General features: G+C 40.8%; 2 protein-coding genes across 2 annotated transcripts in view; both read left to right on the top strand.

Annotated features, from left to right (window-relative positions):
• cops3 (COP9 signalosome subunit 3) overlaps nt 1-19,801 on the top strand; it is a 283,931-nt gene that overhangs the window by 183,001 nt on the left and 81,129 nt on the right. The window lies entirely within an intron of this gene.
• On the top strand, nt 1,763-19,155 carry LOC139281122 (bifunctional apoptosis regulator-like). Its single transcript, XM_070901091.1, has 9 exons — nt 1,763-1,876; nt 3,257-3,412; nt 6,035-6,366; nt 9,179-9,377; nt 13,159-13,325; nt 14,053-14,197; nt 14,608-14,784; nt 16,338-16,537; nt 18,134-19,155. The coding sequence occupies exons 3-9, from the start codon at nt 6,089-6,091 to the stop codon at nt 18,324-18,326; spliced, it is 1,359 nt and encodes a 452-aa protein (XP_070757192.1). The 5' UTR covers nt 1,763-1,876; nt 3,257-3,412; nt 6,035-6,088; the 3' UTR covers nt 18,327-19,155.

Below are 19,801 nucleotides of genomic sequence, written 5' to 3' on the forward strand. Positions count from 1 at the left end.
AACCCCTGAGGCGATGTCCTGGGGCTGTAATGATTGATCTCCAACCACTGCAACCATCTTCCTTTGAGCTAGGTATGACCCCAGCCAGTGGAAAGTTTTCCCCAATTCCCATTGACTTCAATTTTACTAGGGTTCCTTAATGCCATACTCAGTGAAATGCTGTCTTGATGTCAAGGGCAGTCACTCTCACCTCCCCTCTGGAATTCAGCTCAGTTCGACGACACTTTCCTTCTCTTTGCTGATGATTGAGAATAGACTGATGGGGCGATAATTGGCCGGATTGGATTTGTCCTTTTTGTGGATGGGATATATCTGGGCAGTTTTCCACATTTTCGGATAGATGTCAGTGTTGTGGCTGTACTGGAATAGCTTGGCTAGAGGCGCGGCTAGTTCAGGAGCACAAGTCTTCAGCACGGCAGCCAGGATATTGTCAGGGCCCATAGCCTTTGTTGTATCCAGTGCACTCAGCCGCTTCTTGATATCACGTGGAGTGGATCGAATTGGCTGAAGACTGGCTTCTGTGATTGTGGTGGCCTCAGGAGGAGGCCGATATGGATCATTCACTCAGCACTTCTGGCTGAAGTTGGTTGCAAGCATTCAGCCTTGTCCTTTGCACTCACATGCTGGACTCCATCATCATTGAGGATGGGGATATTCATGGAACCTCCTCCTCCCTTGTTTAATTGTTCATCACCATTTACAACTGGATGTGGCAGGACTGCAGAGCATTGATCTGATTCGTTGACTGTGGGATCGCCTAGCCCTGTCTATAGTATACTGCTTCTGTTTTTTAGCATGCATGTAGTCCTGTGTTGCAGCTTCTCCAGGTTGGCACCTCATTTTTAGTTACGCCTGTTCTTGCTCCTGGCATGCTCTTCTACACTCCTTATTGAACCAGGGTTGGTCCACTGGCTTGATGGCACTGGTAGAGTGAGATATATGCTGAGCCATGAGGTTACAGATTGTGGTGGAATACAATTCTGCTGCTGCTGATGGCCCACAGCACCTCATGGTTGCCCAGTTTTGAGCTGCTAGATCTGTAATCTATCCCATTTAGCACGGTGCTAGTGCCACACAACACGATGCAGGGTGTCCTCAATGTGAAGACGGGACTTCATCTCCAGAAGGATTGTGTGGTGATCACTGTTACCAATTCTGCCACGGATAGATGGATCTGCGACAGGTAGATTGGTGAAGACGAGGTCAAGCAGGTTTTTTTTCCTCACGTTGGTTCTTTCATCACCTGCCACAGGCCCAGTCTGACAGTTATGTCCTTCAGGACTTGGTCAGTCAAGGAGCTACGCCACTCTTGGTGATGGACATTGAAGCGCCCCACCCAGAGTTCAGAGGCCAAGAATGTTCGGGGGTTTGAATCCTTTGTTAAAACTAGAAGTGTCTAGTCCAGTAAAAAGTTAGTGAGCTCTCTGCTCCCTGACGCAGATCAATCGGAAAGTCCGAACTGAAATTTTATCTTGGATAAGGTAAGGGTGAGTGTCAGGGAAGCTAAGTTCCAAATCCCGCACTAGATTAACCCTTACGCCATCGCGTTGATAAACGAACGCAATCAACGGCACATTCCGGCTTCTCTCCGGGGGGCAGAGGAGGAATTGCACCGTCACCACGAGCTTGTCACCGCGTTTAATTGACGTGCACTGCAGCCACTCACCGCCTGGCGTGACGCAGCCGCAGGGTATGATTGGTTGGCACGGATGGCAGCGCTCCAATGGGCTAGGAGGACGGTTCGGGAGTGACGCGGCAGTTTGTTGTCAAGGGATTTTTTTTGGCTGAAACTTTAATGGCGGCCTGACTGGGATAGGCGGTACACGCTGATCTGGGGGTGAGGTGTGTGATGAAGAAAAGGCAATTCATTTGGAAGGTATTTGTGCTTTAAAAAAAGATTTTTCCAGTGGGTCCAGAAGTCTTCTTTCTGGGCTAGCGAGCTGCGATCGGCCTCTTTCGGTTTTTTACTTCAGGTCCATATTATCGGGCTCCATTTTATTATAGGCTATTAAATCAGCAATTATTCGCAGGGCTGACGCACAATACACTCATGAACTCAAAGTGCAACGGGGTCTGTTTTATATAATAGATTGCAAACAAAGCCATCCTTTTATTCGAGTGTATTTCGCTATCAAATTAAAATCTGCAATGTCAAGGAGTGGTAGAGTAAATTCACCCATATAGAGGCTGCACCTCTGATGATTTATTTAAAATAACTTGGATTTGAAACAGCTACATAACTTATTGGGTGGCACAGCTATGAATTCTGTTGGAATGGTTACTCTTATATAAATTCCTTGTGTGTATTTTATTTATTGAGTTTTTTCAGAAAACGATTTGAGAGTCTGGGATGAATTGGGCATGGTAATGTCATGTGAAGGTGCCTGAAACAAAAATCTTGGACACAGTGGATGGTTTAACAAAATAAATTAATGTTCTTCTGTTGGCTGTTTTAAGAAAAGGGAGTCTTGATAGTGTAAAACAAATGCGCTTTATGTATGTAGGAAACCATGTCCTGTTTAAATCTCTCTCAGCACTTCACACAGTTTTTTACTTTTTCAATGTTGTGATTATTGTAATGTAGGAAAATACATAGTGTAAGTTAACTCCCATAATCCTGAACAGTGAGTGGCTCCTAATCATAAGTATACTTACCTTATTATGCCACTTCCTAGATTTGTTCCTAAAACACAACTTATATTTGTGTTTCAGCACTCTCTTCATGTCCTGTCTATACCATATATTTGATCCAATGGCATAGTCTTGCTTGACTTCTTTTACTTTCTAGGCCACAAAATAACTGCATATGAATGTGCTCAATTGGTATATAGCTGTATAAAATAGGAGACACACTAGAAAAGCTTCATCTTGAGCACTATTTGAAGTTAAATGACATATGCAGGAGAATTGGACATGGGTATAAACGTGTAAGGCAAGTTCAGGATTGATGTTGGGAAGCACTTCACAAGGAGTGATTAAAACCTGATTGCTCTTCCTGGTAGGGTAATGAACTCATTCAAGAGGATTGTAGACACCATGATTGGATGATTATTTGGGTTGTTTGGCTTTCTTCATTTTTTGTAGCACTGTCATCACTGGGTGAAAGTTGTGGGTTTGAGCCCCAAATTAGGATTTGCATGTTTAATCTAACCGCACACTTGAGCACAATACTGATGGAGTGTTGAATTGTTGGAGATGCTGTGTTTTTGATGAAATATTAAAACTAAGATCACATCTGCCTATTTTGATGATTCAGGTTGATATATGATGCAATTCAAGGAAGAGGAAGAGATTTCTCCTGGTCAACATTCTTTCTTCAAGCAATATCACCAAAACGCAGACCGACTGGTTGTCCACCGCATTGCTGTTTGTGGAATGCTGGTAGTCCAGATTGATTGCTATGTTTGCTTAGGTAAGTCACTGCATTTCAAAGTAATTCATTGCATGATGCTTGTTGAGATGTTTCAATGCATTAAGTCACTATATAAATCAAAATATTTATTACTGGCAGATTTCCCATTGAATTGCTCTCAGTAAGTCATATGATGTGCTGTTCTATAAAAGTACAATTCTGTTGTTCAAGTGGAGCAGTGTTTTTATTTGTTCTTGGGATGTGTGTGACGTCGGTAAGGTTGTATTGTTCATCCCAAGTTGTCATTGGTTTTATAGCTGAGTGGCTTGCTTGGCCACTTCAGAGGGCATTAGGACATCGTGTGTGACTGGAGTCATATGTAAGCCAGACTGGGTAGAAGTGGCAAGACGTTAGCCAGGGGAATACATTTTTGTCACCAGACCAATAGTTTTAAAAACAAAAACGGAAGCACATCCAAGATTTGTACACTGTCTCTTTGCATTCACGACTTTAGTTTGAATCCAGCCAGTCTGGCATTTCCTGACTGTAAGGGTCTTGGGCAAAACGTGTAATCATTATCATCATCATCGGCATCCCTCAAAATCGAGGAAGACTTGCTTCCACTCTAAAAGTGAATTCTCGGGTGACTGTACAGTCCAATACAGGAATTACAGTCTCTATTACAGGTGGGGCAGACAGTGATTGAAGCAAAGGGTGGGTGGGGAGCCTGGTTTGCCGCACGCTCCTTCCGCTGTCTGCGCTTGGTTTCTGCATGCTCTCGGTGACCAGGCTTGAGGTGCTCAGCGCCCTCCCGGATGCTATTCCTCCACTTTGGGCGGTCTTGGGCCAGGGATTCCCAGGTGCCGGTGGGGATGTAACATTTTATCAAGGAGGTTTTGAGGGTGTCCTTTAAACGTTTCCTCTGCCCACCTGGGGCTCGCTTGTCATGTCCAAAACTGCTCTTTGGTATGTGTCCACAGCACACAACTGGCTGCCATTTTGTGCTAAATAGGTAATCACAGTTGGAGGCCATGAAGATTCCTGCTATGGGAAGTTGAATAGTTTGCAGGGAGCTATTCTGTGTTCCAAAGCCTGTATTTGCAGCCATGACAATGTTCCAATGATATTTTTTGTTGGTGCAGGTTAGTTATTTTAAATTGTAGATTTTCTCTTTAATTTAAGTGGTTTTGGTCCAATGAAGGTTCCATATACGTATAACATAAGTTCCTGCTTTTGAATTATTTTTTTCTAGAAATGAACCCCAGTGCTTTGTTTGCACATTTTGTGGCTTTGTTAACCTGCGTTGAATTTAAATGATTTGTGTCTTAACTCGTATCGAGTGCTATTCACCCATCTCCCCTGTGCTTGCTTGCTGGCCTACATTGGCTCCCAGTTATGCAACGCATTGATTTTAAAAATTCTTATCCTTATTTTCACATCCATACATGGCCTCGCCCCTCCCTATCTCTGTAATCTCCTACAGCCCCATAACCCCCCCCCTCGAGATATCTACATTTCTCCAATTGTAATCGCTGCATCTTTGGTGGCCATGACTTTAGCTGCCAAGGCCTTAAGGCTCTGGAATTCCCTCCCTAAACCTCTCCACCTCTGTAACACTCTTCCTTTAAGATGCTCCTTAAAACCTATCTCTTTGACCAAGCTTTGGGTCACCTATCCTAATTTCCTTATGTGGCTCGGTGTCAAATTTTGTTTGATAACGTTCCTGTGAAGAACCTTGGGTTGTTTTACTATGTTAAAGGCATTCTATAAACTGCAAGTTGTTGATGTCATCTTGTATTTTGTCACAATCTTCCTCAGTATTAACAATGTCCTTTCACCTGTGGTACCTTGATTCAGATCTGGTGCTGATGTAGGCGAGGAAAATCTATTTGATAACTGGATGCCCTAATTAGAACATGTTCCTACTGGTTCTGATCCCCAGTGCAAAACTGTCCACAATTCAACACTAAATGCATTAAATTAGCACCATAGGGACGGCTGATGCAGATAATGACAATATGACAACTGGTGTAAGTTTTTTTTTCTGTTATTGGGACAGAGTGTTACTGACACAGCTGCATTTATTGCCCATCTCCCTAGTTCCTCTGCAGCTGGGAGACTTGCTAGACTTCTTCAGAGGGCATTGAGTCATCCAAATAGTGTGGACTAGACACACACACCAGAGCAGTTTGGGGGGGGGCAGTTTCCCTTCCCCGAAGGACATTGATAAACCAATTGAGTTTTTACAGCGATCCAGCAGTTTTTGTGTTTACTGATGCCAACGCGCATATTTGATTTATTGAATTCAATTTCACAACATTCCATGGTGGGACTTGAATTCACAACCTTGTGTACTTGTTCGGGTGTGGTAGTTGCCGTGGGTAGAGGAAGCATTACCTTGTATTAACTAGTCCTGTATATGACCTGGAGTACTTAATGGTTCCAGGAAGGAACACATGTTCTAATTTTCTCACATAGAGGTGGGATTGTGTCCAGGAATCTAAGGCAGTGGTTTGTGGCTTCATTCAGTTCAGCGAGTTGGTTCTGCTTCCAGATGTTGTAACGTTCATGTAAGCTTGGGTGCAGCTCTTTCGAGTGCTCAATTTAACAAGGACAATTGGCTTTCACTTTTCCTTTAGTTGACAATGCAATTAAGATATGTCCTAATACACTTAATTACAGAATCTTGATGCTGCAATAAGAAAATCAAACCTGCAAAACTTCAGTTGTAATCGAATGGAGGGCGATGTGGGATTCCGCAATAGGCAAAAGCACAAGGAACAGTGGGAGGAGCTGGAGGACAGCACATTACCAGAACCATCCTGTCAGCTCTCTGCCAATGAATTTTCCTGCCATTGCTGCTATGAAATTTTAGTAAACCCAACTACTTTGAACTGTGGACACAGTTTTTGCCGGCATTGCTTGGCACTGTGGTGGGATGCTTCAAGGAAAACAGAATGCCCAGAATGCAGAGAGAAATGGGAGGGATTTCCTAAAGTCAATATTGTCTTAAGGTACGGATCACATTTTGAATCCAACTTATCTTCGTGTGCACAAGATATCTTTCAGAAGCTGAGCATATGATAAATTCATTAGATTAATTCCTATTGAATACAACAAAACACTGAATAATTGAAGTAATTTTGTCAGTTTTTGTTTTTTGTATGAGGGTGTGAAATTGACAATCTATTAAGTTTTTAATGGCGTTTCCCTTTTCTACTGTATGATAAGTACATTATTTTTCCATGCGTTAGCTTTTGCTTGCAGGTTTAGTACTGTTGAACATGGTTCACTTTTGTCTGCATGTCTGAAGTTCGCATAGTTTTAGCTAGCCCGAAGCAATGTTATCAGCAGTAGCACTACCCTCCCAATTTATGTTTTGTCTATTTTTGAAGCAAATTTTTTTTGTAGTCAAAAAACAGCTGAAGCTGCACAGTGATGCCACTATCCTTGTATGTATTATGATCACATGGTTGCCACGGCCAATGAGCAGCAGTTATCATTGATCAGCGATGGATAAAATATTTTTAGTCTCATTGTTCCATGGACAAACACGGTGCTCAAAACACAATGAATAGTGATTACTACAGAGGGTTCAGCTGATTACCAGGCATCACTCCGTCTGTACGACATATTAGGATCTTTGCAAATGTTGATCTGATCCTTCCAACAGACAATTTGGGGCTGAATTTCCAGCCCCTACGGGTGCGTACAAGGTGCGCACGCAACCGTAGAGGCACTGCGCATGCGCCTAAACCCGGAACTTGTGATCTGTCTAGAATCCTCTTGACAGATCTAACGAATCTGAAAGAAAAGGGCCTTCGTAGGTGGAGAGTGGGCTATTTGCCCAACTTCTGCCCAGCGAATGCCCTTGAAATTCTTACACCTATAAATATCAGCGTAAGAGTTTTTTTTAAAAAAAAGAAAAAACATTTTATCACTCATTTATACATTAAAAACCCTATCTAATAAGGTAAGTTTATTTTTAGCCCCATTGAAACATTATTTTTCTCAAATTAAAGTTTTGTTTAAAATATTTAATTAAATGGCATTTTAATTAATTTTAAATGTAATTTTTTTTAATTGTTGGTGTATTTTTTATTTTTTCATCTGTTTGTGTATTTTTTAAGTGATCTCCATTCATACTTGTGGTGATTCTGTACATGCGGAATCACCATAAGTATGAATGGAGATTCTCTTTTATTGGGCATGCCCGCGTGATCCCAGGGGTACTTGTGAACCGCATGCGTCCCTGGGATACATGGGCTCTACACAAGCCTACACATAGAGGCCCAGGAGTGCAAATCTACGAACCTCCCGGACTATCAGATAAATGGGTAGATTTTTTGCAGGTCACGCATCTGCCCGTGGGAAGCCTCCGACCCCAATGATTCACTTCAACTTGTAGCTTCTCCTTGATTCTCGTTTAAGTGACCATTTATGTACTCGGCCTCTTTTTAGCTAGAAGTCCATATACAAAGGCTATGCATGTTTGCAAATTAAATCCTGTATGAGCTTGATTGCTGTCTGGTCTAGCTCCAGCACCTTGCTTACAGAATCAATATGGGATGAGTTGCTGTTTGCTCACTAGCTTGGGAACTTGAACCAGGTGAAACATCATCATAGGCGGTCCCTCGAGGGAGCACCTATGATGATGATGAGGCGGTCCCTCTTATCGAGGATGACTTGCTTCCACGCCAAAAAGGAATGAGTTCACAAGTATTTCAATGAAAAACCTAATATACCAGGTCCCGAACTACATCCTGAAAGGTGGAAGATGCCTGTGCGTGGATTTTTTTAACGTGTTGTGGCCGTTGCACACCAGCCACCACACGGACTTGACAGAGCTAGGCCTTGGTCCAGTGGCAAGGATTAACCAAGACGACTGGAGACCAGCTCTGCTGCACTGACCTAGTGCGCACACATATTGCAGTGTGGGCTGGCCCGTGCTGCCCCTGGACCCTTGCCTCTTCTGGGCTCTGAACTCATGCCTCTCCTGGGTCCCAATCATGTCGCTCCACGATCAAAACATAGGAATTGGATGTCAAATTTCTTGATCTTGTAATGTGGGGACTTTCCAGTAGAGGGTGACTGCATAAAACAATGTTTCCACTTGTGGGGAAGAGCAAAACTAGGGGCCATCAATATAAGATAGTCACCAAGAAATCAAATGGGGAATTCAGAAGAAACTTCTTTACCCAGAGGGTGATGTGAACTCACTACCACAGAGAGTAGTTGTGGTGAAGTATAGATACATTTCAGGGGAAGTTAGATAAGCATATGAGGGAGAAAGGAATAGAGAGGGTATTGCTGATAGATGAGGAAGGATGGGAGGAGGCTCCAGTAGAGCATAAACACTAGTTGGGCTGGATGGTCTGTTTCTGTGCTGTATCTTCTATGTAATAGTGATCTGGAACAGGAACTTGTTTTTATTTTACTCTGAGGCCAATTGTTGCAGCCTTGGCTTAAAGTTTGCGAATGTGGCTCCAACCAAGAAATGAACCTGATTTGTATAGCTTAAGCCATTAGTGAGGAATTTGTTTCAATCAAAATTTCACATGTATAGCTTTGATTATATTTCATTATGTGTTTCCTAACTGATCACTAATGAGATAATGCAGAAGACTTACAGAATTTGCCAGTAGTTGCTGTTTTATTAATGCTAGCTACTTGATTTATATCTCTTCAGCATTTGTGGTGACCTGTAATATAGGACTTGCCTCCTTTTCGGGTTTCTTTTTTAAAAAAATATCGTAACAGTCAAATGTTTACAAGTGTTTTAGTCATCATATTTGCCTTGTTTTGTATCCCCCTCCCCCTTTCTAGGGATGCTGTTGAGAAGCTGTTTCCTGATGATGTCACACGACGACAGGAGGAGACACGGAACAACATAAAAATCTCAAACAGCATTTTGGCTTTCCAGAAGTATGGCAATGAACAATCAAGAGCTTTCAATCACTCGGGGGAATGGCGACGAGGAGGTGGCTTTTTCTCAGGAGTACTAACGTCTTTAACCTGTGTGGCAGTAAGTATAACAGATTCCTGTTCGAAAGGCGTCCATACTCCTATCACATTATGTTCCAGCTGAGTGATTGGATGATTTTTGACTTGGACTCCAAAGACGTTCTAAATCAGTGACCTATATTTAAATGTTTTCCAGCCATATTGTGTGATTACTAAAATTATTGCAGCATGCATAATCACTTTACAAATTTAATGAAAGAAAGAAAAAAGAGTAATATCCTGTTTACACTACAGAATGTGCGCCAATAGCTACCTTAAGTAAACAAAACTGTTCAATGAATAATGATTTTGCCAAATAATTATCACTTAACAATTCTATTCTTTTATCCATGTTAACTGTATCAAGTTTGGCAAGAAGCTAAGAATGGATTGCAATTACAGTAATGTAAAAACGGTCACTTTCAATGTTCCCTCTAAATTGTCTTTGTGCGCGGCCTGTTTATTTCAATGAGTGGTCCCTTTAAATTTCTGCAAACGCGTAGCATTTCAAAAAGCTTGAAAGCGGCCTATGCGGTACCACACAGATTACTGTGCACGCAGCTTAGAGGGAAGATTGGTCACAGTTGCTATGGAAAACAGTGTATTTCTGTTTATTTGCTTCATTACAATATACAAATTGCAGTGCAGCACAACAATGTTTTTAAAAGACGGCCATACGTCCTTAACGAAGGTTCACCAGACTGATTCCCGGGATGGCGGGACTGACCTATCAAGAAAGACTGGATCAACTGGGCTTGTATTCACTGGAGTTCAGAAGAATGAGAGGGGACCTCATAGAAACGTTTAAAATTCTGACTGGGTTAGACAGGTTAGATGCAGGAAGAATGTTCCCAATGTTGGGGAAGTCCAGAACCAGGGGACACAGTCTAAGGATAAGAGGGAAGCCATTTAGGACCGAGATGAGGAGGAATTTCTTCACCCAGAGAGTGGTGAACCTGTGGAATTCTCTACCACAGAAAGTTGTTGAGGCCAATTCACTAAATATATTCAAAAAGGAGTTAGATGAAGTCCTTACTACTAGGGGAATCAAGGGGTATGGTGAGAAAGCAGGACTGGGGTACTGAAGTTGCATGTTCAGCCATGAACTCATTGAATGGCGGTGCAGGCTAGAAGGGCCGAATGGCCTACTCCTGCACCTATTTTCTATGTTTCTATGTTTCTATGTTCCTGAGAATTTGAGAAACTTTTGGCCCATTTAGCATCATTATTACTTTCACCTCAACAGCAAGAGAAATAACCTTCTTAAGAGGTGGTGTTTTCATTATTCAGAGTATCTGACACAGTTGGTTGCTAAAGGATTTGCGCCTAAACCAAAGCACTTGCCAAATTGATTGTCAACAATTTTTGAGCCCTCTCACCTGATGAGGTGACAAGAACTCTAATCATCATATCATAGGCAGTCCCTCGGAATAGAGGAAGACTTGCTTCCACTCCTGAAGTGAGTTCTTTGGTGGCTGAACAGTCTAATTCGAGATCCACAGATTCTGTCACAGTTGGGACAGATAGTCGTTGAGGGAAGGGGTGGGTGGGACTGGTTTGCCGCATGCTCTTTCCGTTGCTTGCGCTTGATTTCTGCATGCTCTCGGCATTGAGACTCGAGGTGCTCAGCACCCTCTCTGATGCACTTCCTCCACTTAGGGCGGTCTTGGGCCAGGTGTCAGTGGGGATGTTGCACTTTATCAGGGAGGCTTTGAGGGTGTCCTTGTAGCGTTTCCACTGATCACCTTTTGGCTCGTTTGCCATGAAGGAGCTCCGAGTAGAGCACTTGCTTTGGGAGTCTCGTGTCTGGCATGCGGACTATGTGGCCTGCCCAGCGGAGCTGACTGAGTGTGGTCTGTGCTTCAATGCTGGGAATGTTAGCTTGAATGAGGACGCTGATGTTGGTGTGCCTGTCCTCCCAGGGGATTTGTAGAATCTTGCGGAGGAGACATCGTTGGTGATATTTCTCCAGCAACTTGCGGTGTCTACTGTACATGGTCCATGTCTCTGAGCCATACAGGAGGGCAGGTATTAATACAGCCTGGTAGACCATGAGCTTGGTGTCAGTTCTGAGGGCCTGGTCTTCAAACACTCTTTTCCTCAAACGGCCGAAGGCTGCACTGGCGCACTGGAGGCGCTGTTGGATCTCGTCGTCGATGCCTGCTCTTGTTGATGGGAGGCTCCCGAGACAAGAACTCTAAAACATCATTGAATTGGTTACTTAGGCAATTTTCACACCTTGACAAAACTGCTTGTTAAAAGATTGACAAAAAAAGGGCCCAACACATTGGCTTTAGTGAGGCAGTGCAAATTTGAGTTCCAATGAAAGGTCATTGACCTGAAATAGTAACTCTCTTTCTCCACAGATGCTACCTGATCTGCTGAGTGTTTCCAGCATTTTCTGTTTTTAATTCAGATTTCCAGCATCTGCAGTATTTTGCTTCTGAAATGAATTGTTTTATTCATTTAACAGGCAGCTATTATTGGAAAAGGGATTTATGCATGGAGATTTTATTTTCTCTTCACTTGCGTGGGCTTGACGATACTGATCTTTATCCGTAAACGTTTTGAATACAGTTCCTTTTTTGTCTTTGTACCGATTCTGCTAAATAGATTTCCTATTTATGAAGCTTGGGATCCTGTATGGTTTTTTAACCTTTTCTCAACCTGTCCTGCCACCTTTCATGATTTGTGCACATAAATCCCTAGGTGTCTCTGTTCATGCACTCCCTTTAGAATTGTACCCTTGAGTTTATATTGCCTTGCCTCATTCTTCGTACCAAAATGTATCACTTTGCACTTTTCTGCATTAAATTTCATCTGCCACGTATCCACTATTCCACCAGCCTGTTTATATCCTCTTGAAGTCTATCACTATCCTCACTGTTCACTATACTTCCAAGTTTTGTGTCATCTGCAAAATTTGAAATTGTGCCCTGTAAACCCAAGTCCAAATCATTAATAAATATCAAGAAAAGCAGTGGTCCTAGTACCGACCCCTGGGAAACACCACTGTATACCTTCCTCCAGTCTGAAAAGCAACCGTTCACCACTACTCTCTATTTCCTATCACTTAGCCAATTTCGTATCCATGTTGCCATTGTCCTTTTTGTTCCATGGGCTTCAACTTTGCTGGCAAGCCTATTATGTGGCACTTTATCAAACTCATTTTTGGAGTCCATGTACACCACGTCAACCGCATTGCCCTCATCAATCCTCTGTTATCTCAGCAAAAAAATTGCAGGGCTACGGGGAAAGAGCAGGGGAGTGGGACTTGCTGAAGTGCTCTTGCAGAGAACCGGCTCAGGCTCAACAGGCCAAATGGCCTCTATGTGCTGTAACCATTCTATGATTTCCCAAATAACTACATACTCTTTTTCTGTCTGTCAATTATAACTGATTTACCACACACTGTCAAATGTATACACTGCCTGGGGTTCTATGCTCGCAGTCTGCAATTTAAACTATCAATATAAATGGGGTGGCGGGTGGCGCAGTGGTGGAAATAGTCGGCTGGTCAGTTTTCAAGTGAAAATCCACAGCCTAACGGTAGATAAGTTGTTTCCTTTGATTTTTTTTTTAATAACCTACCATGAGTTTAATGTTTGGCTATTCCCTGTATTTTCCAGCTATAGATACTCTAAAAATTGTCCTGTTTGAGGGTCCAGTGTAACATTGCATTTGAAGAACAAAACTTGTACATTCAAAATTATGAATATTGTTTTAAAAGGCAATGCCAATTGAATTGCTATTATAGGGCTATTAGCACTGAAGTTCTTTGTCTCGGTTATTTCTTGTGCTAGGTGGTGTTTCTAGTTTATCTCTGGAGCAGAGAGACTGAACAAGATCTTCTTGTACACAAACCTGTGACTAAATGGACTGCAAAAGAAGTTACACTCTGGTTAGAGCAGTTGGGACAATGGGCTGCTGTTTACAAAGAGAGGTTTTTGGAGGAGGAAGTTAATGGAAGGTGAGATTTACTTTTTGAATTCAGCTATACAAGGTCACTACTCCAGTGTAATTGCGCTCATAAGAGGAATTTCGGGTGCATGCTTCTATCCTATAATTCCTTACCATCGCAAATTGGAATCTTTTCATTATCTTTCACACTCTGTGGAGCTGAGATATGTACATCTCATCCAATCCATCAGTGAGCTCTGAGAATACTGAGTCGTTGGTCCCTTCATCTCACGCTTTTGCTCATAGTAGGGCTTGCGGGGGAAACTTTGCCTACTGAAGCCATTTCCTGCTATGCAACAGTTTCAGTTAACCAGACTGCAGGTCAAAAGCTTCTCGTACCAAAGCCTTGTCCGGCCAAGTGCTGGCTGTTTGGAACTAACTTTACCTCCAACGGTGGTGGTTTTCAGAAGATAATTTTTCACTTAACAGCAATGTGCCTGTTCATTTTAGGACCTGAACAGAATTGTCCGGTTGAAGGAATCAAAGATAGCATAAATCTGGATGATTGATTATTTTAAGAGGATTTTATTTTATTCTTGTTCTACTGAGCAGTAAAGATAACTAATTAAACAACTGTGTAAGTTAAAACATTAGACTAGTGTAATACAGTGGATAATGGTGTTGAATATCAGCATATTAAGACCAATTTGACAGAAGATTTATCAAATTACATTGAAGTGAAATTCTAGATTGTTTATTCAAAAGCTTTATATTCTTCCATGTAAATGTATTTTTAGGTTACTATTGACTCTAGGTGAAGATGAGTTTTCAAAGCCCCCTTTCAATATTGAGAGAGAGCTTCATAGGAAAGCCATTCTAATGGAATTGGACAATGTAAAAGCACTTGGAGTCAAACCCCCTCAGAATCTCTGGGAATACAAGGTAACTGTTTTTGAAATGAAGTGGTCTGTATAGTTTATTTTTTTCCTCTAAAGGTGCAATGAATTATCACTTTGTTTCTGTTTTATATGTGTCTTAATGATGAGGGATTCAAATTTGTTAATCCGAGGTTCTCAGTGCTAGGTTTGTACCATAGGAGGTGCATTTTGCATACCGTCAGCCTGAGATATACAACCATGTACCTCTTTTAACTGATAATGCTAATGTGTTAACCTTTGGGTTCCATTTTTTTTTTTAAAGATGCATTATATTGTGACTGTCTAGTTGATGGAGTTGTGCTAACTTTTGTTTTGATCCTTTTCCATAGCTTTAATTGTCTAACATTAACTTTAAGTTCAGTAAGTTTTTTTTCTTCTCTGCTTGCTGTCGAATACAAATACTTATTTTTTCAGGCAATGCATGTAGGCAAGTCACTGTTTCTGCTGTATGCACTGAAGAGCTCCCCACGGCTGACCATGCTGTATCTCTACCTGTTTGATTACTCAGAAACATTTCTGCCACTTATCCACACCATTTCTCCTGAGAAAACAGAGATGACTGAGGATGCAGATATTTTTCGCAAGTACTGGGTAAGTAGTACAGGCATTTTGTTACTTGCTTCCTAAATGTGCAATTATTTAATGAAATAATCTATTTATATTGGTGAATGTACTAAATTACTTATTTTCTCAAGTTTTTTTTACAGTAATTTAATATTGCAATCTGGACACACAATTAATTTCATTGTTGGTTATTGTCTGAACCATACAAGCTTACTTTCCTTTCACCTTTGTACTTGGCATCATACTTGTATTTGTATTTGTGCTGAGGTCCGGTTTAATTTGCTTCCAGGTTATTTTTGAATTTAACTCCTTGTCTGGTTTATAATACCATTCAGCCAATCATTTGGTAACTCTGAGATTTTAAGTTACTCTGATGAACTCATAATTTTTTGGTTTTAAATAGAACATCTAGGTCGTTTTTCATAGATAATTGGGTTGGATATGGTTTCACAGGTGCTGGCAGATCTGGTATGTGACCAAGTAGTCTATTGAGAGCGAGAGAATATTTACCCATGTTTGGAATGCCATCAACCTTTCTAGCGGGACTGACTTCTTCTGCCTTCATATATGCTACTTATTTCCACATTTGCTCAGTTCTGCTCTTGGGTTTTCAATTGTGATTTTCCCTGAAGCTGCACCCTTCCACACTTGAGCCCTAAAGTGGACGATCAGGATTAAGTAGAGTGCATTTTCACAAGTATATATCCCCTATTGCATGTGATACACAGAAGCGTGGCGTTGACTAGGGCTGGCATTGACTCGGACTCGATCTCATTATTCTTGCGTCAATAACAAATGTATGGTCAAAGGGACACAACCATCAATCATTCCAGAACCATGTCTGGAATGCTGCTTGTTCATTTTCCCAATAAAAACAAATCTGAGATGGAACCACCATGAGGATTTCCTTTATCCTGGCCACTATTAAAGTTAAAGTAGATTATAACATTTAATGACCTTTTTCATTTGTATTAATAAACTGCATTTTGAAATAAATAAAGTTCCCTTTTAAATCGATTTTCCCAGCCATGGTGCAGGTCTGTTGTCCTGCCATCTTCCCACTCGCACATTTACTTTACACACACCATCCCCATTATGCGTTTGAGGGCTGATTGCTGCCAGTGCACCTCACCATATTGGTCTTCATCCCTTCCCTGACCCCAATCTAATGGTCTCCTGACCTAGTACAAAAAGTCAGTAACAGCTGCAAGATGCCTAAACCTTCCATCTGCACCTCAATTTCCCTTTCTCCCCATCCCCCAGAAGCACTGTTTGGCCTCGGCCTAAGGTACGTGGTGTGATCAATGGTATGGGAGACTCACCAGTCAGTGAACTGACAGATATTTTTAAATAGATTCATACTTCTGGTACTTATTGTGGTTTTCCTGTTCTCCAAGAATATGATTAATGCTATAACCACCTATCTTCAACTTTTTGTTTACAAATGCAAGGGGTTTGATATTCCAGTTCTTTACTGAATTAATTTCATGAAATATATTTTAGAATTTCACATTATGAAAGCTCTGTTTTTGGATTTTCCTAAATATGTAAAATTACTTTGCCAATCTTTCTTTTTAAAGTCTGATGATATCAGCTTGAAGCAGTGGGCTGAGTTTTTTGTGAAATACTCCTTGATACCATATCAATTAATTGCTGAATTTGCTTGGGATTGGCTGGACATGCACTACTGGACATCACGTTTTATAATCGTCAATGCAATGCTTCTATCGGTCCTGGAAGGCTTTGCATTCTGGAGACTCTGGTCAAGAGGAGGACTCAGGTAGATGAGCTGAAGATGTTTCTACTTTTGTTGTTAATGAGTAACTAAAAGTGATTCTCTCCTGAAACTTGAGTAAATAAATGAATGTTGTGTGGGAATCTACAGGCTTAAAAAGTCCTTTCCTATGAATATCAATAATGTCTTAACTAGCACAGACAAGGAAAGGAGGTACAGAAAAACAATCCAACGGGAGGTGAATGGAGTTCCATAAAGAATTTATCACCTTTACATGTCCTGAGGTCTGATTTTATTTTGTTTGTATCATCAATATATTAAAATTAATTATTTGTACAAATCCCACGTACTTTGTTTAAGTTTTCCTTTTTAAATGCTTTAGAATAATTTTCTGTTAAATTAGTATAAACATTCATCAGAGTAGTGAATCTTTCCACCTTCTGGTCCCAAAATTGGCCCTGAATTCACGGTCGGTATGATGACATACTCTGAGTACGCTATCATACCGCCTATGAAATTGACCGCAAGTATGCGCATGTGCTACATCCCGAACTTGCAATCAAGTTCTGACTGCTCATAGGCTTTGTTGTACGTTTTACCTCCTCATTCAAATGAACGTGCTGGCAAAAGATTTGGCTAATTTCTTACCTATTGCGAATTAACTACCTGAATTTTTTTTCCCATCTATGCAAACAGGCGCAGGAAGCCTGTTGCACATGTAAAGAGGTGCGGGGGGGCGGGGTGAGAAAATTGTATTGGTTTATGCTACAGTCCATAACAATGAGGCACTGGTTCGTGTCTGAGTGAATACAAGCTTTGAAGGCAACTTTCATTTGAGTTTGAAGACCGGGCCTTTTTGTGTCACCGTCTTTGCTGCTCAAAAGTCTTTTGTAGTTTCGGTTTAATTATTTCCCAACTTCTATTTAGATAGGATTTAATTCACTTTCACGATTTCTGCATCACTAAAATATATACTTTCGGTCATGGATATTCATCTTGTCAAAATTACCCTAGCCAAAGTCATAAATGTCTTTCTTTATGGCTGTGACTGTGATGCATCATCTATCTTCGATCCTCCAGTGTTTGACCACATCATCCTCATCTGTTGCCCAGCTCCTTGGTACAACCCTTGCATGCTTCCTTTCCTACCTATCCAAATGTATCCAGTCCATCTTCATTACTGACTTGTCTTCCTTCTCCTGCACAGCTGCCTCCTGATCCACCAGGTATTTACCCATGGCCCCATCTTTTTCATCTACATGTTACATGTCAGTGATACCATCTGTGGGCATAGGGCCATCTTTCACATTTTATCCTAATAACCTCTGTTGACATCTGTGGTGTCAGACTAGTTGTCTCGTATCAAGTCTCAGATGATTCCTAACTTCTTAAATTCATCATCTTTGGTCCTGACCACGAACTCTTCTCCCTTGCAAACTGATTCCGTTCCCCTCCGTGGCCACTATCTTGGGCTGAACCAGACCATTTGCAACTTTGGCATCCTGTTTGACATTTGAGCTGAGCTTACAACCCCACATCCTATCGATCAATTTTACACTCTCTTATTTTGAATCTAAATTAGTATTCTAATCATTTATTTAATCCATTGATCGTGCAAATAATTGAAATGTTCTCTTCTAGGACTATTCCTCAGAAAATGTGGAGTCATTTCTGGAAGGTATCGAGCCAAGGAATCCTTGTTGCTATTTTGTGGCCAATAATTCCTCAATTTGTTTGTGACTGTTTATTTTACTGGGCTTTGTACTTCAATCCAATCATAAACATTGACCTGGTAGTCAAGGAAGTAAGGCGTTTAGAAACTGAAGTACCATGAACATTTGCAACTAAAATGGAGCAGTCACCTTACAAGCCCAAGAGCAACTTATCACAGCAGAAGTATTAACGGTGTACATAGTTGTAAATACAGGTACACTGTTTCAGTTTCTAGGTCTTTGCAACCACATACTGAAGAAAAATGATCAGAAATTACTGTAATTCAGAGTTTGAAGAAATAAAATATTAAATCTGTAAGGAGAAAAATGACACTTGCTCTATTCAACTGTGTAGGAGCTAATCTGGTATGACTGTGGACTGATTACCATTCAGTAAGGGTATTGTTCAGTACTAATTACTGCAATTAACACATTCATAACTTTAAGCAACCAATCTGCCCGCAGTTTTAACTTCTACATTTCTCCTTTAATTAAACATCCTTCCTTCTTCTCTCAAACTTCACCCAGGAAATTGCTTTTTCATCTGGAGGAAGTCTTGTATAATACTTGTAATTCTGCAAACCACATGTGCCAAGTCACCCTTCCAAGTCTTCTTGTATTTCAAGGGCTACAGTACATCATGTATCATAATGTAAATTGTGGACAGTGGACAAAAAGTTGCAACTCTATTTAAGACCTGTCTTCATAAATAATTTATTTACAGTTGCTTTGAATTTTTGAAGTTCAATCTGAAATCTGTGAATTTTTGTAACCAATTTGTTGAGTAAACTCTATTTTTGCATTTCTTTTATGGTTAATCATACTGGAATAGCACATTGTTAAAGTGGTATAGCTGGTTGAAATGTGAATGGTGATCTGCAATCTTGTTTCCTTCCATTGATGAAAACGTCAAGTTTCTTTAAAAAGTGATTAAATGGAGTTTTTTTTAAATGACTAAGTTTGTCTTTTTTTAAAGATAATTAAAATGATGCTCAAAATTGATGTATATCTATCTTATTATGAAAAGAAAATATACAACAGATCTGTCGGTATCTGAAAGAGAACTGTGCTTGATGATTTGTGGTCAGTAAGGGAGGTTGGGAGGATCAGAGAAGGAAAATTAGACTAGTATTAGTTTGCCATATATGCCCTTTACAAATTGCTTAATACTCATCACTTTGGTAAATTGTGTAGTGCTTGGAAAATTGCCTTTCTCCTTAATCTGCTCCTTTCATTTAAGAGACATTGGAGCAAATTAAGGAAAATAGCAAAAACAGTTTAGGCTGAGGTATCAGAGAGTGATAGTCTCCCAGGTCTAGATACAGTTATGGAAAAAAGATGGAAGTGGGAGCAACACTAAAGTAACTACACTTATCTATCTATATGCATAATTTAGTAATCTATTGTGGTATAGTATGCCTGCCACAAAGTTAACATTCTAATTTGAAGCATTCCTCTGTCAGTTATGAATTGCACTGCAAAGTAATTGGAGCGGTTGACTGAAATAGTGAGCTACATTTACCCATAGCATAGCCCCGTGCTATCAATATTCTTTCTGAAGAAAACAGACTTGTGTTTATAGCCAAAACATTTCACG

Source organism: Pristiophorus japonicus, chromosome 15 (genome assembly GCF_044704955.1).
Source record: "Pristiophorus japonicus isolate sPriJap1 chromosome 15, sPriJap1.hap1, whole genome shotgun sequence".
Classification (NCBI taxonomy): domain Eukaryota; kingdom Metazoa; phylum Chordata; class Chondrichthyes; family Pristiophoridae; genus Pristiophorus; species Pristiophorus japonicus.

Bases quoted from the DNA above. Each gene is read 5' to 3' on its own strand.
- LOC139281122 (XM_070901091.1), top strand. From the start codon at position 6,089: ATGGAGGGCGATGTGGGATTCCGCAATAGGCAAAAGCACAAGGAACAG. The intron at 9,378-13,158 runs GTAAGTATAACA...TTCTTGTGCTAG, and splicing joins CGTCTTTAACCTGTGTGGCA to GTGGTGTTTCTAGTTTATCT. The intron at 14,785-16,337 runs GTAAGTAGTACA...TTCTTTTTAAAG, and splicing joins ATATTTTTCGCAAGTACTGG to TCTGATGATATCAGCTTGAA.